Source organism: Clytia hemisphaerica, unplaced genomic scaffold (genome assembly GCF_902728285.1).
Source record: "Clytia hemisphaerica strain Z4C2 unplaced genomic scaffold, Clytia hemisphaerica genome assembly, whole genome shotgun sequence".
Classification (NCBI taxonomy): domain Eukaryota; kingdom Metazoa; phylum Cnidaria; class Hydrozoa; order Leptothecata; family Clytiidae; genus Clytia; species Clytia hemisphaerica.
The window spans coordinates 17,289-42,363 of record NW_027103635.1 but is presented as its reverse complement, the minus strand read 5'-3'; the positions used below and the strand labels follow the sequence as shown (position 1 = coordinate 42,363).

Below are 25,075 nucleotides of genomic sequence, written 5' to 3'. Positions count from 1 at the left end.
TTTGATTATCAAGGGAATGCTAAAAGAACCGTTAAAATCGAAATATTTTAATTACAGTAATTAAAACTTTAAAGTGACTGTAATTGAATCGCATAAAAAAAAAAAGAGAAAAAAATTTAATCCCCTCCTTTTTCTCAAAAATCACGCTTTTTCGAAAGAGAATTTTTAGAAATTTCTTCATGACTCTTGAACTCGTGAAACAGATTTAAACTATGATAGCTTAAAATTTAAGTTAGCATTCCCCTTTCCAAAAGTGATACATGTTTTTTTTTATAAGCAAGTGTATGCCCCTTGGTCATGCTCGTGTATGCTTAAGCTCTCAAAGCATCCAGGCATAGCTTATGCTTATTATATGGTTAAGAATTTGGCTTATAATTCACCCCGAGCCAAGTTTTTAATGAAATATCAGAAAAAAACACCAAAACAAAGCAAACAACATGCCAGTTTATTCTGGACAAATACACGTTTTTTTTTTATAAGAACAAACTATATAAGAACATAAGGCTTCGAGCCCAAAAATTTAAGAACATTCTAAGAACATACTAAGGCTTTGGAGACTTAAAAACATGCAATTTCTTAAGAAATTACATAAAAATGCTCAAAAAATGCTGAAAATAAGAACATTTTAAGAACATTTTTAGGCTTCAAATCCAAAAAACTAAGAACATCCGAAGGCTTCAAAAATTTTTGACGTTCTTATAAAAAAAAACGTGTATATATATATACTTTATTGTGTGCTTTGATTTCTATTTTAATCAACCATATCATCTGCTGATCTTTCAACTATCATTTAGGAGTATAGAATGGGCTTCCATAGTACCATTTTCTCTAAGTATTTTGTGCAAATTTTCAACAAAGTAGACTTCTTGACTGTCCTTATGTTAAAGTTGTTCTAATGGAGGACATTGCCATTTTTAGTAGCCTTCATATATCAATAATAAGCTTTGTAGTGAATGTTTTTTCTGATGAAATTATACTAATCTGGAACTATTAGGCCTTTATGAACTTTCTAAAACAATAATCTTGCTCCAATCTTGAGAAACACTGGAAAAATAGGATAGCATTCCCTGCCTTACTTTCACAGATTTCCTCTGCTTTCTGCCTGAAAACGCTGCCGTATAGCCGAAAACGAAAGTGAAACTGTGAAAACGTCCGCAAATTCTGGCCCAGTCCTCTTCCGAGACGGTGGCTAATGTAATAGCGTAGAAAGTTTTCATGTACCAAAAACACAAATCCTATGAAATAGGCTAATAATATTTCTTATATCTAATTTAGTATAAACGAAATATTTAAAGTTAAAAATCAAAATGGGTAATTCAACCTCAAAAGTTGTTGTTGACAATTGCAATTATTTGATTGCCACTCTAAGTATCGACATTCATGTAAAAGAAGCATTACTGGAAAGTTGCCGTGATACAACGTTTGTTAAAGTTCCTTTGCCTGCTGATGGTGTCGACCTGTTCAATTTTTTCAAAGATCCTCAGAGGAAAAAGAAGCTAGACTCTTTGTTGAAACAAAAGTCTATTTATCAAGATCAATACGATTTACTCTTACCACAAAATTGTTTAACGGACTCTAAAAATTGGGACGTGACTATCATAACTCGTGTTGCTGGGGAATTTCTTTTTCTACCAAATTCTTCCAAAGCAATTATCAAGGATGCTCAGAAGTCTAGAAACGGTATTAAACACGGCAACCCGGAAGAGTTTAAACAGCAACATAAATTTGATGACACGATGGACGATGTTGAAAACCTGCTGATCAAACTAAACTATGCTAAAATGAATGATTTTCATAACTTAAGAAACAAGACTGTGCAGATTGATCTGAAAACTTTGATGAACTACCACAAGACGCTGATGACAAACATGCAAAATCACCTCATTAATGAACAAACTAAAGCAAGTAAAGACATTTTGAAACAAGTTATCGATTATTATAACGTCAAAAGAGGTGAATATATTCTATTTTCTTCTATATCTCTACTTTTCTCTTGATTATACAGTGAAACTTACGCAGTTTTCGCAGATTTCACTATTTTGTTTGAATTTTTCACGGTTGGTCAAATTTTGTAATATTTTGAAAGTGATATCAGAAAAGTTTTTGTTGAATTTCCATTCGATGATCTTTTGAAACCGTAAAATTGTTAATAAGGGAAAGTAAAATAAACATCTACTTAGATAGATCAAAAGCATTTTTTTTCAATTTTTCAATTTTGAAAGCATTTTTTTAAATTCTTCGCGGGAATTAATTTTTCAGTTTTGAGCTCGAAAACGTTTTCGCGAGTTTAAAAGGGAACATTAGTTTCTGCGAAAATTAGTTCTCTTTTAAGGTATATCGCTGTTTCTTTATTTCAGATTTTAAGCTCTACCATGTTCTTAGAAGACATCCCTACTATCATCGGGACTTATATCAAAATTTCTTGAATTTTGTTTCCTAGAAGATCTGAATGTCAATAACATTTCATATGGAAAGATATTACAAATTAGTAAAGACCGCCCTTTACTTTCTTAATTTAGAACCCAGCCAAACCGTCCACCCAAGCAAGATTCTCAGGTAGGTTTAACCTTATGTTGTTTAAAAACTCAAATTGGTAAATTTTCGCCTGAAAATGAAAAGGATTCTTTTCAACTAAGATTATCTAACATTTTTCAAAGCTAGAGTTTTTCAAGCCACTGTGTTCTGTTCATACTTTGACTTGTTAGTAACAGTAAGAAAATCTGAAGAAAAAATATAGAATACATTTTATGATAAAGCCCGGGGGGCACTCCATTACTAAACGACGACATGTGTCGCCAAAAAAATGGCTTTAAAAATCGAACACTAAAAGTGCAGCCCTTGAGAAGTGCAAAGGTATTAAAGTGTATTTTACCGAACGTTTCTGACCCATACAGTGTATTTTTATTTCATACCTTGTTGTGCTGCAGTCACCTAAAAATGAGCATGAGATGTTAACACAATGTTAAAAAAAATCTAAATGGTTGCGAGTCAAAACTATAAAGATACAACAGATTTTTACAGTCAGATCTGCAATTCGCCGGTCCCTAAACACACCTTTACAGTACATTCTGATAAAAGAAAACCCTTGTAGTGAATTCTATCAAAAGTATTCTCTTACAGTGCATTTTGAGGGTGTCGAAAAACCTACCCTCAACTGCGGCACATGTCGCGATAACTAGGATAAAGCTTAGTTCTTTCTGGTTCTTTGAGTACTATAAATATCAGCTATCTTATTTCAAATTCACATTATAGGAAGTCAGAAAATTATTAAAACAAAGAATCCTTTTGAAAAGAAAGTTGAAAGAAAAATAAACTCTTTACTTCCTTATAAAATTATTAAATTCTGGGGGTACTACCCTTGCATAGCGACGGAGATGTGCCGCTCAAAATTGAAAAATGGACACTACGTGGGACTCGTTTTTTGAAAAAAAGTTTTCAAACTATGGCAAATTACAGAATATCAAAATTGAATTATGAAAATGAAAAGAGTCCAACTTAAAATTTTCATAACCTCCCAAAAAGGTACCCTATGGGGGATCGATTTTTATATTTTGGTGTTTTTGCGACCCTACCTGGGATTAATGGGGATGAAAAGGTGGCTGGCCTTTTCGTATGGGTGAAAGTAGAATTTTTGTTATTCCATGTGTAAGGGTGAAAATCGCTTATATTGGTTAGGGTCAGTATCAGTTAGGGTAAGAGTTGACGCTCAAGATTCAAAATAGGGTTGCGAGTAGCATTGGTAGAAAAATGTAAGGCCCAAGGCTCAAGGCCCTAATAAGGGCATCCTTAGGGTTGGACCAACCTTGTTATGTTAATACTCATAGGTCTGTAAAATAAACATTGTAAGTAAATTTGCGAATTCGAATTTCTGCCGTGGCATCGTGGTTTGGTGTAGGCGTACGGAGCTTCTAAACCAAGAGTACGTTTCACGAGTATGTTAGAAGCCCACCCGCAACTTAACTATGGCAAATTACAGAATATCAAAACTGAATTATGAAAATGAAAAGAGTCCAACTTAAAAACATCTTAAAGTTTCAGATCAAAGACAGAAAAAAGCAAGATCTACTCTTACTCGTAAGAAGAAGCCACAACCGGGTGAAGGAAAACTTTTATGGAAAAGAAGCTATCAAAAATTGTAAGAAAAGTATATTGTAAAAAGGGAATAGAATTGAATTGAATAGATGTGAGAATTATTAGCCTTGAAACCATAAAAAAATAAAAAAGATACAGCAAAAAAATGTACCAGGTGTCCTTCCAATTTAAAGATGTATCACCAAGACATTAAAGAAAAAGATTATCAACTGACATTACTGTACCCGTCTAATATTTTAGCCTAGCCTATAGTCTGCAAAAAGCCAAAACAAAAACTTAATCTCTCCAAAGTTCTCGAAACCAGCAAAAACATGAGAAATATTTCATAATAACTGCAGGGTTTATTATTTATAGAAGAATATACCAACCAGGTTCAACTAGAGGGGGGACTCATGCCCAAGTCAGGTTTTGAATGGCCAATGCTTGGGAAAAATGTTACAAAATTTTGACTTTAAATGAGCTTTGAAAGTGTAACAAATAGACCTTTTCACTTTTCCATCAGCCATGTATATTGAATTATATGTAAAAATACAGGAACGAAAAAGATGATGGAGTTTCTTAATTCAAAAGAAATATTTACAAAAAAATAAGCCTTTTAGAAATTTGCTCTTAAAGACATAGCATATGCTGTTAAATTTTTTCGTCAGAAAGTCGAAATGTTTGCAAACTGGTTTGCAAAACCTTATCGGGGAAAACTTCGTCGGGGAAAAGTGACGAAATTTTGGACAAGTGACGAATATTTTCCCCGACGAAATTTTTCCCCGGCCTTAATGCGTTTACCAACTACCAGCAAGTGACGAATTTTTCCCCGACGAAAATTTTCACCGACGAAAATTTTCCCCGACGAAGTTTTCCCCGATAAGGTAGTAGATGGCATTTTGTAAAATCGCTCTATTGTTTTGGTCAAAGCACTTGTTATACATTTTTGGAATGCTAAGAGGTAGGGGAATCAAAATTAAGATTAGAGATATATTGTAAGTATATGTGATTTCTGTACCAAACTCGAGATACTAACCCTTGAAAACAGTGTTTGTCCAGTTTTTGTGCTTTTTGAAGCTCAATATCTCGAGCTAGGTACTGAAATCACCTTTTTTTCTTCTTTTACATTATTGAGTTATTTTTCCTCCCTTTACATTTTCAAGTTATTTTTTCGTTATGTTAGTGAGTTATGTCCGACCGGTCCCGATGAAAATGAATATTTGTATCATCGGACGTCAAAAGCTGAAAACAAAGTCTGAGAATCGAACACCCGAAAAAAAAATGCTATTTTAGAAGAATAATCCGGCCAATGTAAAAAACATTCTTAGCGTTTTCACCCTCCTCTGCATTAGAATTAGAGCATTTTTCGTCATATAGTCCCGCTGCTTAGGTCGAAAATCGCTTCATTTCGTGACACATCTCTTAGAACTAACTTTTTTTGTGGAAACTCGCGAATTAATATGTCCTGATATCATATGAATGTTAAACCAAAAGTTTAAAAAAGAAAAATCATTTAAAATTACAAATTACACTAAATATTTAGCATTTCAGCTTAGGTGTACAGCACCTGACCCCGAGAATGTAGGTTTCTCATTTTTTAGCATTGTAACCCTAACGATAGTTCAACTTCATAAAAAGTTGTTTCAGAGCATACTGTTACATATTACTTATCATTTCTAGACATAAAGTTTTAACTTGAATTGATTTTTTTTCAGGCGAAAATCTGAATCGAAGTTGTTTGGATACTACTCGAATTGAGACATTTTTAAAATAAATCCTCTCTAAATCGAATTCTATTGGAATTAAGTTATGATGATACGGTAATTTCTTATTCCTAATGAACTAAGGAGATGTGGAAAATAGTCCATTTCAATATTTATTGTTCTAGGCTAGATATTTTAACAAAAATGTTTGACCTACCTTTTGGGGTTAGTTGACCTACAATTTGGGAGCCTTCATAACCCGATATAAAAAGTCTGTCAAATTATATAAAACTTTTTTGTTGTACTTTTATAACATGAAAGTATTACCTGAGAGATGATTAATGTTGGCATTTTAAGCTTTTATGACGTGTCCCAGACCCGCTGGGAACCCAGCCCAATCAGAAAATTTGCCTAAGTTTGGAACAATAGAATTTCTATCCCCATTGGGAATTTAGTAGAAATTTTCGACCCGATGTGGGAAAAGTTCCACCGGGGCTGTGAGGCAGGGGTGTTGTTACATTATTCACATATTTTAACACAGAATCTTCAACCTACAAAATAAAAACAACTTTCTTGTCTCTTATTTTCGTCCTTTCTTTTACTTTCCTCATTTGTAGCACGATAAAATTAATATCTTTGTTAATTTTTTTGTAAGTTAGTTTTTTTGCTAAAGTATAAATTTCAATTAGAGAATAATAATTTCCGATGAATACTGAAATTCCGCTCTCAACAACCGAATCTTTTCACCTACATTCTGGGGGTTAGAAAGCGAAAAAATCCAATTTTCAGAATAACCAAAGCTCTTTAGAATATTTTTTTGGCGTAAAATATTTCTAAAATTTTCTGTTATAATTAATTCAATCGAAAAAATATCAACATTTTACTATTACTAGATTTAAAGCCATAAAACCAAACCTACATTCCGGGGGTTATAACGAAAATGAGAGTCAACTTCAAGGACCAAAAAAATCTATCAAAAGTAATGAAACTAACCCCTGAAAAAGGATTTTGGGAGTTCAAAATTTCGTTTAAACTATTCAATATTTTTTTAAATGCAAATCTACATCTCTCAGGTCTGATTTAAATTTCACCTACATTCTCGGGGTCAGGTGCTGTATGGTGTATGCTTAGTGAAATCATGAAGCAATATTCAGATTGCTCAACTGATTCCAAGCTGCAAAAGTAACTCGAAAATGTAAAGGAAGGAAAAATAACTCGAGAACGTAAAAGAAGAAAAAACAATCGAGTTAAAACACGAAATAACTCGAAACTTTAAAGGAACGAAAAAAAAACTCGGGAAACTACAGAAACGTAAATAACTCGAAAATTTAAAGGAAGGAAAAAAAAATGAGTTAAAATTAAGAAATAACTCGAAAATTTAAAGGAAGGAAAAAAACTGAGTTACGAGATTTAGAATGATTTCATAGAAGGCACAAAATGACGTCAAAATTTCCGAAAAATGACGTCATAACTCGGTTTTCTCGTAAGTCAGTTTTTTAACTCGAGAAAAATAACTCGGGATTTCCGAGCCTTGTTAAAGCCAGAATAACAATACTTTCATCGAGGTCTCAATCACTGCTTCAAAAAATGCTGAGCTTGAAAAAAAAACAAAGAAGTTGTTCAACCAATCATCAAAACAACAAAAAGCGCGCGTTAGGTCATTTAAGGGCTCTGGACATACCCAATTTTTCGATTTTACACCAACTTAAATGGCAATTTCTGCATTTTAAAAAGATTAATGTATAACTTTTTTTATATGTCCTGTTAAACCTACCTTTTCTGAATTTTAAAATCGAAAGATTGAAATGAAAAAATTAAATGAAGAAGAAAACGAAGAGTTTTTCGAAGAAGAGTATTTCACCTTTCAAAGCCTTAGATAGATATAGATATGCCCCTCCGATGCATCGGAATGGGTCCTACCCACGATGGAGTAGCCTGCAGATGCAAGCAACCCTGCAGATGCGAGCTGCCGAGCCATGGTGTATACCACGACACTCGAACTACACGGGAGTACGGATGTACCCGCAGGTGTAGAACCTCCTAAGTGTCTCAGCACACCACAATGTCTGGAATATCTACCCATACTCTTGTATCAGAGTTATGGTACCCAATTCCCCTCACATGGCATGGGTTGACCCGGGCGAAGGAGCATTCACTTGCCAAGTGAATCGTAGTGCCACGGTGGGTATCGAACTCGAGACTCCCGGACAGAATTCAAGCTCGATAACCACTATACCACTACGCCTACGCCTACGCACTACGCCTACGCCTACGCCTTTCAAAGCCTTAATCTCGGTAAATATCAAACATTCTGGAATTTTTTTTGGCTCAGGTGATGTATCTATTTAGTATCTAAAAATACAATTTCGGAAAATTTTTTTGGAAGTATCTTTCCTTTAAAATCTCCAAAAAACCTTATTTTTGGCAATTTTCTCCACTAAATTTCCATACAAAACCATCTATAACTTGGGATGTAGCTAAATAGAAAATTTTTCCGAAAAAATCTAAATAAAGAAATTATTTGTCAATAACTTAAAAAAAGTTTGAAACAATAAAGTGATTTCCCTAAGGAGATTAGGCTTTTTTTGTGAAAAGTATTTGAATAGCGTCGTTATGACGTTTTATCAAGGTCCATTCCACACTTATTCCTTAATTACTCATGATGTAATTACTTAAATTCATTTTTTCAAAAGCAGTTTGCTCTTAAACATGTCAAAGAAGCGAAAAAGGTTTTATCTTTAAATTCTGAAATTGATTTTTCACTGTGATCAGTGATTTCAGTTTTTGAAATAGATCTTATCGGAGTTTTTGATTTTTCTAAAAAAGCGATGCATTGTGGGATTGTTTCGGGAGTATTACAATAGAATTCTCTCGAGGAATTCCTAAGAGATTAAATTAAATTCTCATTCATGAGGGAGTGATTTTTTGTGAAAGATTTCTTATTTTACTGCCTAAAAACTTACTTCTTACTTCTTCTTTAGCTCGTTTTCGCAGGTGCCAATATTGTAGAACACGTCAGGCACGTGATCTTTGAATGTTTTGATTGGTCGGCCTCTCTTCTTGTTAGCGTTGTCGTTGCTGAAAAGCAGTCTTTTGACGATGCTGGTGTTCTATTGTCTTACAATATGGCCAAGATAGTTTTGTTGCTGTCGTTTGACGTATTGAAGGATGTCTTCAGTCTTACAGATGCGTAAAACATCTTCACTTGCTGACATGACGAAGTGGAAAGTTTGTAAATTTTTTTCATCGATTCTTCTTTCAAAACCGTCTCTCACCATCCTACGAAGCATATTAATGTTGGTGGATCGGATTCGCTGTTGTTGTTGTTGTTGAGTGATATTCCACGTTTGACAGGAATATGTCAACCGACTGTGCACCTTTGTATTTAGGAGATATACCCTATATCTTTCGATTGTGCAGTTTTTTACTCATTTGGTTATACTTGTTTTGAGCAACAGCTATTCTTAAGTCAATTTCTGCATCTCCTGTTGAAGGTTGATTGAAGTGTATATCGTCTCCAAGATATCTGAACACTTCACCATTTTCGATGACTTGATCATTTTTAAGCGTGACGATAGATTGAGGATACTCATCTTGGTTTTGAGACTTGAAATTTATTATCATCGTTTTGGTTTTCTTGGCGTTTATTTGGAGGTGAAAACGAACAGATTTTTCATTGAGGATTTTCAGTATTTTTTCTAAGTTTGAAATTCTTTCGAATGCAAGTTCTAAGTCGTCAGCGTAACCAGCCCAGTCAACAGTGTGTTCACCGTAATAGCTTTTGGCTCTTTCATCTCTGGTTGTAGCAGTGGCACGAATTATGTACTTCAGTTTAAGAAATTTAACATTTTTCTCTTCACAGATTTGCATAAACACACGTATGACATAATCCAGTTGTATAGTGATGGGGATTCTGGTCCCCCTTGTCGAACGCCAAGTAGAAGCTCGAAAACATCATCTGGAGTTTGTGCCAATACTGTTGTTTTTTTTTATGATACAATAATTCTAGTAATTTTATTAGGGAAGGCGCGACTTGCTCGGGAAATCTCTGGTAGATAGATTCAAAGAGGCTAATTTCGCAAAACGTGTTCCAACGTGGAGCTGAAATCGAGGAATAGAAAATCGAATCGCTTTTGTGTTTTGTCCGAGATTTTTTGAAGTTATTTTGTCATATATATGCCGTCTGCTGTTCCTCTATTTCGTCTAAATCCTTGCTGTTGGTCGAACAGTTGTTCGTCATAACAGTCTTTAAGTCTAGTCAAGATTATTATCACCATTATCTTACAAAGACTTGATCCTACTTTTAAACCTCTGTACGATGTCGGGTCTTTTGCAATTCCTTTAGCTGCTCCTTTCCATAAGGCAATAAGCTTTGAATGACCCCGTGATGATGGTATAGATTTCGTCGTCCATATTTGAAACAGTAGCGATTCAAGCTCTGATAGTAGCGCGTTTGATGCGAATGCATACTTGAAGAATTTTGCAGGAAGATCGTTTTGAGGATTTACCATTGTTTAAAGATTTGAGGGTAGATACAATTTCGTTCTTTTTTGGAGTGTCAAAATTGATGAACTCGCGGGTAATTTGTTGCAATAGAGCAATATAATTTGGTATGTTAATAAGTTCAATGGGTTTCATTTTATTATTTACGTTGCCAGTGAAATGTTTTTCAAAATATGTTTTCAATGTCTCTGGGTCACACGCAAATTTTTGTCCCATAGATTTGAATGTTGAACCGTCGGACTTAATGGTTTTGAAGAGCTCTTCAACTTGTCGTTTTGTTGCAAACTCGTTTATTTCGTCAGCTTCTTCTTGCATCGTGAGATTTCTCAATTGCCGTACACGTTTTTTAATTCTCTTTTAGAGCTTTTTGTATGTCTCTCCATTTCGTGTCGTATCGGATCGGTTACAGAGCAAAGAAATCAGTTCTTCATCATTGTTTTTCCAGAGTTTTTTTTCGCTTGTTAATTTTTAATTTTGGAGGAAGTTCCTCGTTTGTAGCTTTCTCGATAGTTTTTAAAAGATTCTGTGAAAACACATTTACGTCTTCATCGAACGGACGATTCGTTTCAAGCTTTCGATTCAGATTTTCAACAAATGTTCTTCGAACTGTACGTATTAGTAGAGACTTGACATCGCGTTTCGGTTCGTTTGGGGTTTTGTTGTATCTTCTTCGAGCAATTCTGGTCGTGGGAGTACACATGGTTGCTTTGGGAAGTCGGTGGTCTGCGTCAATATCAATACCTCGGTAAACTATACAGTTTGTCATATAATTTTGGACGTAAGTTTCAGTAAGAATGTAATCAAGGACCTTGCGGGTTTTTCTGTAATTGCTGTACCATGTATAACGATGTATCATACGGTGCTTGAAGAAAGTGATCGAAATACAGAGTACATGAATACGACAAAATGCTTTTAATCGGTTTCCATTGTCATTACAAAGTGGAACAGTGATAATTTTCTTTCCGTCGAAGAAGCATCTTTTGTTCGAAATGGTAGTTGTAGCGTTGAAGTTTCCGACGACAATAAGCTTATGTTTCATTTGGGTTTTTACGATTGCTTTGTTTAGATTTGAGTATAACACGAGTATTTGTTGATGGGTTTCGTCTGCTTCTGTTGGTGCGTAGCCGTTTACAAGTCGTATATTGAACCCGTTAACCTTTAGATAGATTGCCATTACGCGGAGGTCTGAGAAGTCGGGAGTAGAAATGTTAATATCTTTGTGTATCCAGACAAGTATACCGACACCTGCTTGACGTTTCTTCTTGTATCCTGACCAGTGAAATTCGAATTCTTCACCGGAGTCTTAACGAATTATTTTCGCACCAACGTCTCTCCACCGTACTTCTTGGAGGCAACAGAATGTGAGTTGAGATTTGGCAACTGCCTTTGCGATGGAATATATCTTTGCCCCATCATCTTTCTCGGTTCCACTTCGTGTGTTAAGGGTTGCAAAGTTCCAGGTTTTAAAATTGTTCGTCCGGAAATTTTCTTTGGATTTTTTAGTTTTTTTGTTCGTTTTCAGAGGCATTGAAGGTAAAGAGTAAGAAGGATTTAATAGTACTTTTTCGCTCACAAATTCGAATCTGTTGACAGTTGTCTCGAACGAAATACGTTTTGGTAACCCTTGGCATCCAGCCAGGGGTTGGGTGACTGAGCATCAATGTCTATTGTCAATTGTACGATATCATGAGCGATAGGCGGTGTGGATGATTGTAGTAATCAACTACAATTCCTCGGACCCAGTTAACGCAACCCCAAAGAAATTGTAAAGCCCTCAAAGTTCTATTCTAAAGCTCATTTATAGTAGTGACCAATAAAATCTGAAAATCGACTTTCTTAAAGCATGGTCATATTGCATACCAAAATGTCACAAATATGATGGAGATTTAGAAAAACATTAGAAATATACGTCAAAAATGATGAGAGATAAATAAAAGTTTTTTGTCTTTTGACTAAAAAAACATGCGCCATTGCATTATGGGCATGAAATCCTGAAAATTACAAATATTGTTTTGGGAATGGATTTTTAGCAAGTATTTGATCAATTGAATCACGGTTCAGCATCTAAATTGCAATTTCAAAGTTTCAGTAAGTGGTGAGCAAGTGTTTCATGTTTGTAGGTTTTAAGGTGTAATAGTGTAGGTTTTAAGGTGTAATTTGCGGGTAATTTGATTATAACCTACAGTTTGGAAAATATTTAGGTACAAATGATTTAATTGTAACATTAGTAACTTTGCAGTGAATCACTGTTCAAAATTTGAGGCCAAAAGGACTATTTTTTATTTGTAAATATGTAAATTGTAAATATGTAAATTGTTTGAGTAAATAGCTAAAATTGCTTTTTTTCACAAAGCAATAAATTTTTTCTTAGCAGCTTTTACAAAAACCACACCCAGGAAGGAAATTCAAAGGTAGCCTAGACTCACCAATAAAAAGTTTCCACCCTTACTGTTTTCTCTATCAGAATATAGGGGGTACCTTTTGTTGTAGGTATTCAGGGGTATCCACTGGTATTCAATGTAAAGTCGACTCTTGGAGATTTTGTAAATCTATTAATTTTCAAATGTCCGTTTCCTGAAAAGCTCTCGAAATATCAGAATTCAAGACATTTTCATTAAATGTAAAGTTCGTTTGAAAATATAGTAAATATAATATTTCAGGTTTTTTAAAAGAATGATAAAATATTGAATGTAGGACAAATTTACTGATAAGAGATGTGTTTTTTCCAACTCTCTTTGAAATGTAATGAAACGCTCATATTTACACTATATTTACAATTTGGGAAATCTATGATTTCGCCCAATGTAACACTTTAAAAATCGTATCATATTTTAATCCTCTACACGTAAGTAAAGTATAGTACCGCGCTTACGCAGATATAAGAAAATATTCTTGTAAATAGATAGACTGTAATAAGTTAATAGCTCCTGAATTCCTGAAATGGTTCACCTGTGAATGGTTTCACACAGCCACCCTTTTTAAGCTTGATATCACGTGACTATGAAGAGCCGATGAAAACAATAACAAGAGCCGCAAAGATGCGGATAAATATTTCCTTTACAAATGTTAAAATAATAATTGATGTCCTCAAAAGATTTCAAAGTGCTTTAAATCTCAGATAACATCAAGCAACACAAGTCCCTAAGAATTTCAAAATTCCATTTATGTTATTGCAAGTATTTACAGGATTATGCATAAGATGACTGTAGGTTCAAAGCTAGGGATAACGGAATATATCCAAGCTGAACCCGACTGAGAACAACAATGCAGTAATCAAATTGGCTGGAACTTTAATTTTCGTTAGGTGGACTTTAAATGGATTTTAGTATTATACTAGTGGTCACCCGGCGTCGCACCGCCAAGTAGAGTGTTGTTGAACACATCAAAAGACCTGATTATATAATCATTATTTTAAGCGCTGATTTCCAGAAATATTATATAGCCAAAAAGGGCAAATATTTAAAATAAAAGATAGACAAAAAGGATTATTTTCCGACAGAATGCAAAAAAAAAAAATCTCATTTTTATATATGTACCGGGAAACATCTGTCTACTCTGTTCGTGTGGTTTCGAAGTATAGCATTTAGTTAAAACGAATAATAATGTAGAAATCTTGATAGAAATAACAGAGTGGCCGGGTATTTTTGTAGATGCCAAATCTCTGTCCGCAGAATTCTATTGGCTGTTAAACAATTGTTGAAACCACGTGATATTATTGTTTTGATTGGAAGTGCACGAATCTGATTGGCTAACCTTATCAACGGCTTTTTTGGCACGAAATTCAAACCAAATGTAAACAAATTCAAACTGGATTTTTGCTTGTGTGTAGTAAGTTTGAATAGAGTGTATGGATCTCCAGACTAAATCTGAAAGAATGTCGATAGGAAAAAATTCCCCTAACAGAAGCCATTTTATGATTTCAAAGAGCATGCTGCAAGAGCAAAAAATGTCACATACTTGGAAACAATCAAAATTTCCAAAAAAATCGCAGAAAATAAAATAAATTGTCATGCCAGGAAATCACTTTCGGGTTTTCTTCATTTTTTAAATGCATGTGGAAGAAAATGTCAAGTTCACGACAAAAGTTTTCCACGTTTTGAATGCACGTGTAAGAAAATCTCCAAATTTATCACAAAAGTTTCCACGTTTTAAATGTACATACCGCCAACTGCTTTAACTTGGGACGATTGGTCGAAACATGGGACTGGTTGATATCTGGTCTTTATTTTCACTAACTTGTTAAATCTCTTTGACAGCAAATTTGTTTTGATAACTCCACCAAGTTTATCAATCATACTTCCTTTCATAACATGTCACGATAACTTTCACTGATAGCGCCGATTGGAGAACACCCGCTGCCTAACCGCCTATCGCCCGATGGGATTAACAAAAAACGCGTGTGTAACTTGCCGCGCGAGTGACGTCAAACCCTAGCCTGTTAGACGAAAACCGCTTTTTTATCGCGATTTAACGTCTGTTACTTTTTGCCGCGGAATCGAATGTTTTTGGACGGGAAAGTCCGTCCAAGATGTTCTCTTCGGCGCGGCGTATTTTGCCGTGACTTTGGACAGGTTGCACACCATCGCATGTGCCTTTTTTTAATTTTTAAGAAGTCATTGCATTGCTTCGAGCGGTAAAGTTCAAATAGATTTTCGAACTTTCGAATTTTGTGATTCGAATGTTGAAAATTGTTATTGAGCGATTTTTTTTTGTTTTGAAAAGTGAATGGCTCTTTCTTAAAAGAATATGTGGAAGGAAGAGAAAGAAGATGGAAATTATATTATTGCATCAACAGCAGCAGACAGAGTTGTTGGGTTATTTCCATAACAGGATTGTAGAAGCCGAGAGATTAAACTGTTAACATGGTGAATGAAAACTATCAAACCATTTCTTTTGCTTTGGGTTGGATCCTAGCCATAACAGTGCTGATGATGATATACGAACTTGGTTTGGACTTTTAGTATGCTTTGGGATGGCAGCGAACATCTTTTGGATATGACTTGAAACCTAAAAGAATTTATCCCTCGCTTATTCCAGTGGAAAGAAGAACTGTTTGTTTGTTATTGTTTTTATTGGCTGTTTGACGTGGTTTGTGATCGCTTGTTTGAAAATGTGACATAAATTGAAATTGAATTGTACAATTTGTAGAATGTAAATTGACATATGATTGAAAGTAAACTGAAATTTGATTGTATTCGATTCGAAAGAATTTAATGAATGCTACTGGGTATGGAAATGATTTTCTTCAGCTCTCAGCACCAGTGGCCATTGTCATTGACAAATCTTGACATATCAAAACTTGACACTATTTTTTTTATTTTGATTTAAACTTATGCGCTGTGAAGTTAATTCAATGACAAATTTTTATATTTTTATGTGAAAAGTTTTGTCCTGTATAATTAGAGGTTTACTACCAATTAATTTTGAGTGAAGATTAAAAACTTTTAAATTTCTCAACTTTGGAAACTAGATAGCCAGTAAAATTTGGAGGTTTTGCTTCGAATTGTGGAAAGAATCTACCTAAATTTTATTATTTTTATCTGACTTTCCTTTTAAGATTTTACAGTCATGGTCATAGTTTTATTACAACTTTTATAAAAACTTTGATATTTCTCTAAGTAAATAATGTAGCAAATATTTATTTTTGTTTTGTACCTCTTGTATCTTGAAATTGCACGAGATCAACTTGTTCCATCAAATACTAGTCTTGGAATCTTCATTATTTTACATCCCTGTTTCAAAGACTGGCTATGGCTAGTGTTGAGAGTTTTCTTTGATTTTGGTTGTTTCTCTGCAAGGAAGAAAACCTTTTGAAGAAAACCTTTTGAAGAAAGGGGGTTCCCTTTATTAAATTAAGAGCCTGTTGACAATACCATTAATTGGAGCTGCTTGGAGACTTTTTTGCTTCTACAGTTCTTTCGTTATAAAGGGGTGTATCAAAATATTCTCGTTTTGAAAAACAAGTATTTTTAGCTCACCGAAACTTTATCCCGATCCCGAGATTCTTTTGTTTTGATTTTATGCACTGAACTCTAAAATTAAGACTAGATTTGACATCGACGCACAACCTCTCCACCAAGAAATTATATTCGGTCGTCCATTCCAGTCTTTGTTTTCGAGTTCCGTGTTTTCCCGCCTTTATGCACTCCGCACGGAATCGACGTCACCCTCCACCACAGTGCGATAACTTTCGAAAAGCGCTTCAAAGTGTAACTGACCATAAAACAAAGAAAAAATTTGGTTTGTGGGAAGGTACTGGCTAGTCAAACCCACCATCGTTTTGCCATTTTTTAATACGCCGTTCATTAAATCAAATCAAATGACTTTGGAGGTTCGGTGAAATGGTGGCCAAATTGCTGTCCCATGTTTTTTCAGATAGTCCCAAGTTGGAGCAGTTGACGGTAAAAAAATCTCCAAATTCACGACAAAAGTTTCCACGTTTAAAACACAAGTTGCAAAAGATCTCTAAATTTACGACTAAAGATTTCCACGTTTTAAAATGCACGCAGGGAAGAAAATCTCCAGGTTCAAAAAAAAATTTAATGGTACATGTGAGGTGATTTCAAATTATTTACATCCATATTCAATGCAATAAACCTTTTAACAAGTATAACATAACATTCTTCATATTGGGGCCGTGGTGTTCCGGATCCGGTTATCAGCTTTAAAATTTGAAATTTATAACCGCAACGAGTTTTCACTAACTGTCACTAACCCCAGCAGTTAATTCATTGTTGTAGATAAAAAAACCAAGGAAATTCAATCATCAACCAGTCAATTTTGCTCCATGTTTAAATCTTTAGCTAAAATCAGTTCATCCACCATTCCCATTGTTACATTGGCGGCATTGCATTCGTTGGGTGCAAACATTTTTCATATTGATTGCAAGTATGTATTTTTTCAGGTATAACATGGTCAGATTTATTCACAGTCACTTGCCTTCGTACGATTTATGTAAATATACAAACAAAATTGAAGTTAGTTTGTTGTGAAAGTTGATAAAATGTCCTGTTTTTCCAAGACCAAGAGATTGTTGTATCATCTCTCATTCCAGCTCATTCCAGCCAAACCAACAGAATGTAAACGTAACATTAAGAAAAGTTCACTATCGACCATTCCTTGTGACAATTGTACAAAAATCATGATCCAATTCAACTCATCAAAGCATATAAACCAAAGCAAAGAAAAGTATCGAAAGAGCAAAAGTTGTTGTCTATTTTCTGCCATCTTTGTTTTGACAGTTAGAAACAAAGCAGTAGGTATGGTCAACAATACGCTTCTGAAACGGCCGACGTTGCCCGCTCGACAAGGAGAATAGAGCGCCGTACGGATATTTACCACAGACGTTTCTCGAAGATATGACGTCTTCCGCCTCGAAAAAAGAACATCCTACTGTTTTCACCGCCGGAGCTTGATTTAAAAAGAGACTCATGTACAAACTCACGAAATTGACCAAAACCGAGCGTTAGACTTGAAGAAGGAGAAGAAAAATTACCGTTTTAACAAATATTTCCTATATAGATAGGAAATATTTAATAAATTCATTTTCATCTTTTTAAGGGTCGAGAAGATTACACCAAAAGAGGTTGCATTCACAGCTGAAGAAACTTCCATTATCTACACTGTTCAATGTTGGAAGATTAAAAATGAAACGAAAATGATTGAACCTGTCAAAAATGTAACATCAACAAACATAAACCAAAAAGCTTGGATACAGTGTGAAGTGGATATCAAAAGTGGATATACATATGAATTCGTTTTCAATACTGACAGAGCTGATGACTCCAAAATCATTGTTCAACTTCCGCGTAAGACTTGTCTGGAAAATTTATCTAGGAAAAATCATTTTGAAGATTAGGGGCTAGATACTTTTTGATATTCTCGTAATACTATCAATTGAAAAAAATTTAAAGGAAATATTGATCGGACTTTAATTATTTATGGGATCTGATTTTATTGTGACTTTAGGAAACTCTCATTTCTTTCCAGGCAATCATCATCATACAAGTAGGAAAGGAGAAACATTAGTCTACGCTCATAATTGTGGAAGGCCTTCCAATATACACGCATTCGAAGTTTCGGACGAGAATGGAATCACAGATGACGATACATGTATCCCAATCAGCACCGGTCCTTCAGTTGCCAACACTGTCAAAGAATTCAATCAAAGAGCAATGCAGTATTACAAAGACCATATCGGCGTCAAAACCTTCCCACCCTCGTATTACGTACGAAATGTAAACATGAAAGAAGTTATCGCCAGTCTTGAAGAACATTCATCGCTTCTTGGAGGAAAAATTCTCGTCGGATATAATCCCATAAGCCATCTCAGAATACTTGGACTCAATGATGAAAAGATCGAGAGTGTTCTGCATTTTTCTGAGTGCCCTGATTACTATGACAACACAATTGTTTGTATTTATCCCAATCATGGCTTGCTGTTTGTTTTCGTGGTCAGTGAAAACGAAAAACATATTGACAAGGATTTGGCAAAAGTTAATGCAGTCTTGAAAACATGGTGTTATGTTCACAGGCAGATTCTCGAAAATGAACAGTTTACTATTGTTGGAGTTCTCGTCTTACCGGCTTCAAGCAACTTGAACAAAATGAAGCAACATCCTTGCTTAAATCTAAACACAAAGAGTCAGGACTTTGTCATTTCTTTCGATGAAAACTTTGGACAATGGTTGACCAACTTCTTAAATTAATCCGAGATAATCGAAAGCTTTCATCACCTTCAACGCCAGGAATAATGGAAATCATTGCAGGGAACATGATGGCAAGCATGGCACAAACCAAAATCTACCTTCCTCGTGTTTCAGGAAATGACACTACTAACGTTAAGACAATCCTGTTAACTGAACCTCAAATTTCCTGCATCGAAAGCCAGTCGAACTGGAAGATGATTCAAGCTTCCTATGGCGCTGGTAAATCAATCACTTTACACGAAATTGCAAGGAAACTGCTGAAAATGAGCAACCAAGACTTGATTATAAACGTTACTTTCGACCCATTCAGTGCACTAGATAAGAAAGTCGACCATTCATTTAACGAGCTTTGTAAAAAAGAAAAATTGACACAAAAACGAGAAAATCTCATCTCATTATCGCTTTCTGAAGCTGTTGGTGAAAGAAGGAATGTCACCGATTTTTACAACTGTTCCTCATTACCATCCAAAAATATTGCTGACGTCATGCTTCTCTTAAAAAACAAACACAAACATCGAAAAATACATTTCCTTTTTGATGAAGTGCCACAAGAGCTGTTCACAAAGACCTACTCAGAAACACTACGTGGCCGTTTGGAAAGTGAATTTCGAGAATCAGTGGTCGTGATTGCCCTCCAAAGTGTACAGAAATCTCGAAAGCTAACCGAAGAAGGCAAGGTCACCAAATTCACAAGAGATAGATTTAAAAAGCTCAAGCATGGAACTTTTCAAGCTCCCAACAACAATCCGAATGAGCAGTTCCCTACACGAATTGAAAGAAGTTTTGGAAGGTGAAATCGAAAGTTCGCCCTGCTCCTTAAACTTAGAAGTTCGATCGAAAGGTATTACATACCATTTACGTAACATTCTTTTATAAGTAAAATATGCTCATTTCAATTTATGACTGAAACATTTTTCATATTTTAATCTTCTATTTTTCAGGAAACGCCTTGCTAACAAAAGACGAATCTAACAAGGCCATAATCCAGGAAACCCAATCAAATGGAGATGGCGAAAATAGACCAGATGACTCTCAGTCAACAACAAAAGTGGAATTTCAGGTTAATGAGGTAATTTTGTTAATGAGTGCACTGTTTACAATTAGCTTACCATTAAAATTGAATAATGAAGCTTTTTTCTCTTTGTCAGAACCGATTATCTTTTTAGAAATTCTTTCTAAAGATTTTTTGTTAATTCTGTTTTTCCAGACTAGAACTGGTTAACTTTTTGTGTTGGGTATTACAACTTATTTTTGAAATTCCGTTCAAATGATCTGATTCGGATGTAATTTTCTTCTCTATAACTTGTGAAATAAACGTGCTCTACTTCGCAACATAACCCCTCCTCTTACAGACCCGCTAGCAGGATCTTTCAGGCAGTTGGGGTTTAAATAAAGGACCAGAATTCAATTGGGAAGACTGATATATCTCATGTTCTCGAGCCAGAAAACTCAATAGGGATAGAAAAATTAGCACAATATTTTTTAGAGTATAATTTTCCACTGGGGACTATATTTTCATCAATTATTTTTCAATATGAAGGGGTCCTACTTGGTCTGTGAGAAGTGACTGATTGCCATTGATTTCAAAGCCTTGAAGAGGCTAGTTCTGAAACTCCTGGTTGGGAAATTAAGCCACTTATTTTCCATTCAGAACACATGCCCGTGTGTTTTTAAAACAAAATTTAAAAATGCACGGCAAACTTAAGGCTTCACTTTTTCTTGCTTAAAAAAGGTAGAAGATTCTTCTCTAGCACCTTCGTACGATGGCTCAGAAGGCTTAAAACACGCACTTCTCGTTTTCTTCCTATTTTTTTTTTGACGATACTGCACACTTCTAAAAATGTTTTAGAAACGCAAAAGTCCCCCTCGAAAATTAGCCGTTCTGGTCAGCAAAATAGATACCGAGTTGTAACAAATGGTTTGATGTTAATAGCAAAATCATTTGTGGTTTGACGAGTTGTAAATCTGGTCTGTGATTTATATATAACAACATTTTTTGGCGCGTGAATGCCCAAAAATTCCCCGATTTTCGCCACTGAGGGAAAACTTTGCCGACCAGCACTTAACTCGGAATTTTTGATTCATTTTGCCTAATTCGACGTTCATTTTAAAGACCAAAAAAATTTTCGTTGCGTGGGCCGCTCGCTTGGAAATTACACGCCGTGACAACAAGTTAGAAGTGCGCAGTGTCACTTGAGCCTTGTAGGCCATTGACCCTAGACAGTTCTAGTTCACAAATTTTATAAGAACTGGAAGTGCGTGGTGAGCCTTAGGGGTCATCGTACCTTTGGGGCTTCAACCTGAGTTCCACCACTTTACTAGCCAGGAAACCCTCGGCCCTCGCGAGCCAGCAAAGCTGGCGAGGGCCGGGTATCACCCAAAGTCGGTTGCAGGCAAAAAAGTGCTGCACAAGCTGATTGGTTAAAATAGAGACCGAGTTTGTACTAAAACAATAACAAACTAAAACAAGTTTTACAATCGGGATATCACGAAAGACCGAGTCGTGTTCTTTTTCTCTAAAGCCTTATTGATTGCTATCATATGTTTTTTCTTTTAAACAAGTGTGGCCATAATCATCGTATTGAATTGCAAAATAATATATGCAGCTTTTCTGTTTTCATCTGTAAAAGTTAAAAACCCATTGTTATTTCTTTTAAATAATACTTTTTCTTTAGAACACCCTGATTGATTTTATATACAAGAACATTCTGCTTATTTTGGATGTTTTTAATTTGTTTCTTAGGATTTAAGACATTAAGCGACTTGAACTTTTCAGAAATCAAACAAGTCTTCTCAATACGTTTTCTTTTTAATTCTAAAGTGAAAGCGCCGTCGGTTTAAAAGTCACTAAAGGTATTACATGGTAAGAAAAAACTGCCACTTACATTTGCCTATAAAAAAAGTTAATAACTTCGCTATTCTTCATGCTTGAATAACTTCTAACTTAACTTCGTTCGCTTTTTAAATTTCTCTCTCTCTGTCCCATGGTCCCATACACACTACAATATTATATTTGTCTGATCATTTCACCTAAATAAGCTTGGTTCTTTAGTTCAGATATTTCGTTACAAGAAAAACAAGCCTCATTTCGATCAATGGTCAAACAAGCAAGTGATTTTTGTTCGAAAATGAATAAAACAAACCAATAAAGTGCCTCTAGTTTGGCTCTCGTAGATGTGAACAAGCAGCTGTAAACATAGACGAGAAAGGTGGTAGAGCTTGCAGTGAAGGAAAGAGAAGACTCACTGAAAGAGAAAGCGATTCGAAGATTACTCGCTGGTTACTAATTGCTTGTGAAATTTTTTTAATTGAATTGAATTTAGTTAAACACTGCTTATAGGTGAAAGTATTATGTTAAATGGAAATTGTTATAAAATGGTTTTATCTTATGTCTATATTCATCTTTAAAAACTTAGGTATTGTATGTTCTTTAAAACAGGCTGCTTTTGTGTAGTCTTTTTTATCTGAGGAAGTCTTTTTACGCTTTATAGCTCTGCCTACCATTTTTTTTAAATAAATTATAAAACTAAATATGTTAAATTATGCAACCAACCGCGAATTTTTAAAATACGAGAAGTAAAAAAAAAACGTTTCAAGAGTCTTGACAATTCTCGGCATATTTGGGTGATACCCGGCCCTCGCCAGCTTCGCTGGCTCGCGAGGGCTGAGGGTTTCCTGGCTACCACTTTACCAACTACAGAAGAAAAGCAAGCAGTCATTTTTTAAATTCTTTTTTATTTAGTTTTTGGACCTACCCCGGAGGGAGGGTGGAGTTCCTATAAATTTACCTTTGCCCGTTCATCCGTTCGTTACCAACTTTTCTCAGGATTGAATCATAGGAATCTTTTGATTTTTAGTACAAAGGTGCAAAATGGTGGTGGCCAAAACGTGACGGAGCTCGATTTTCGAAAAAATATATTTTTGGGTCAAAAACGGCTAAAAACGGGTTTTTTGGACTGTGTGAAAAATTGGATCATTAATTTTTTCTGATTTTTTGCATGAAAGCAGATTTTTGCAAAAAAAATTTGGTTGGCTCAAAAAACGCATTTTTATCTATAAGAATCACTATTTATAAGAATAGAACAATGTTCTTAGCCAAATTATTATTTTTATTATTGTTTTTTCTAAAGAAAATGTCACGGTAGAGCGCGATGGTTTGAGTTTTCTGGAAACCTGTGCATTTTTCTGATAGTGGATTGTTTTTATAAAGAAAAGCGTTTAATAGCTTTTTTATTTCTTTTTCAAAAATCTTTTTCAATAGTGTTGATAGTTTCTCACAATAGATATGCTTTCAATTTTCTTTATTTTTCTGTATTTTGACTAGTTATGTCTTATGTGTTTCATTGTTTAAATGTTCATTGATTAGTTGGATAACCAGGTAGGTCCATAATAGTATTACTTGTTTTTTTTTCCAATTAAACCTTACCTTTATGTTTTAACGAGAAATTTCAAATTACTTCTCATTTTTAAGCGAAAAGAAGATCGAGAAGCAAGCGAATCATTTGACCCAACGAAGCTACGCGACCCAGAAAACGTTTTTAAGTCGCAGCCGCAGACGAATGAAAATGAAGAAGTCGTGAAAGAACTGTCCACCACATATACATATATGAAAGGAAAATGTGGGCATTCTTTTGCGAGCTTCCTAAAACCACGGATCTTTCATTTCACCAAAGCTTTCACACCTTTATTTGCTTGGTTCCTTCCGATACTAGCTGCAATCCTCCAGTTCTGTTTGAATGAGAGAAAGGAGGACGAAGTCGTGGTATTATGCGAAGATATCTGTCAAGTACAAATGGTTCAGTATGCACTGGAAAAGATACACAAGCGTCCAATCGCATACGCACCTTACCTTACCGGAGAATATCCTCAAGACATCCACAAGATGAAGGAAAAATTCGTCAAAAATTTGGACGAGATGGAGACAGTTCTGATATCCGATTATCGGTCTGTTCGTGGATTGGAAATGGCTCATACAATCATCTTTGTGGATCCAGAAAACGAGGCCAACGCACATTTTCTCGTCGAAGCAATCACACGAACCATAACAAATCTTGATGTCATTTCAACGAAACCTTTTCCACAAAATCCTTCCACGAGTATCGAAAGAGCTTTCCAAAAATATGTCGACGGGACTTTAGCAGTCAAGACACACGTTGAATCGAGCAAAGACGCTGAAGATCTTTTGAAAATACAATTCCATTACAACGAAAAGGACGCCTCAAAACAAACAAAAATTGTCTCACAGAAATTGACCGATTTCAGGTTCGACGTTTCAAAATCTCTAGATGATTTTAACAAATATGAAGAGCTATGGCAAAACTATTTCAGGTATTTTTCCCTCCAAATTTTCTAACTGGCTATTGAGCTTTACCATTTTTTATTTAATCTTACGTCGGGGAATTTTTTGATTTTATCTGGTTTACCTCAAGAAATCGTCAATGGAGAAAACCCTGAACATTAGTACCGTTCAAGGGACTTTGGAAGGTAAAAAAACCGAACCTTATTGTCTTCACATACTAGAATATGCATTAATTTCTGTATCTACCCTACCTACCGGCAGTTATAAGGATTACCATACCGGTATATTTTCGAAAATTTGGTCTTTTCGAAAATTTCGCCTTTAACGAAGAATTTTTTCTCTGAAAATCAGACTACAAATAAATATTTTTATTTTTTGTCCAGGATGGCAATGACTCTTTCAAGTCCCATTTCACCTTTAGGAACGTAAGTCAATGCTGTTGAAACTCTCTAATTCGACATTCTATAATTCGATGAACTATAGTCTCTGTTGAAAGTAATATCTGTTGGAGATTTTTGCTTTCATATTTGATTTCCAGCGTGTAAAAAGGATTTTTTTTTGCAAATGTCTCTCTTAATCGAGCTTCTAAAGCTTTCTTTAATTCCAACTAAAACATTCGTCCGCTCAGCTGGAAAATGAAGTAAGATACTTTCTATAACCCGAATTCTCTTTATAGTTCTCCGTCCCTTGAAGATTGAATTAGAGCATGAACATATACACGACTGGGCGTCTATTTTTTATTGTTTCTTTGAAGCGAGATTCGTTGCCACCTGTATTTCAACATTTTTTTT

General features: G+C 35.0%; 2 protein-coding genes across 3 annotated transcripts; both read left to right on the top strand.

The window, feature by feature from the left end:
- The first annotated feature begins 1,273 nt into the window (after window positions 1–1,273).
- LOC136802709 (uncharacterized) lies at window positions 1,274–18,985 on the top strand. Its single transcript, XM_067059464.1, has 4 exons — window positions 1,274–1,953; window positions 2,520–2,556; window positions 17,838–18,085; window positions 18,267–18,985. The coding sequence occupies exons 1-4, from the start codon at window positions 1,308–1,310 to the stop codon at window positions 18,983–18,985; spliced, it is 1,650 nt and encodes a 549-aa protein (XP_066915565.1). The 5' UTR covers window positions 1,274–1,307.
- Window positions 18,986–19,665: 680 nt separating this feature from the next.
- LOC136802710 (uncharacterized) lies at window positions 19,666–25,060 on the top strand. Of its 2 annotated transcripts, none has more exons than XM_067059466.1 (4): window positions 19,666–19,826; window positions 19,927–20,045; window positions 23,457–24,313; window positions 24,668–25,060. In XM_067059466.1, the coding sequence occupies exons 1-4, from the start codon at window positions 19,703–19,705 to the stop codon at window positions 24,711–24,713; spliced, it is 1,146 nt and encodes a 381-aa protein (XP_066915567.1). In that variant the 5' UTR covers window positions 19,666–19,702; the 3' UTR covers window positions 24,714–25,060. The 2 variants fall into 2 exon arrangements, with proteins under 2 accessions (XP_066915567.1, XP_066915566.1); XM_067059465.1 differs by having other exon boundaries at window positions 19,927–20,054.
- The last annotated feature ends 15 nt before the right edge of the window (window positions 25,061–25,075 follow it).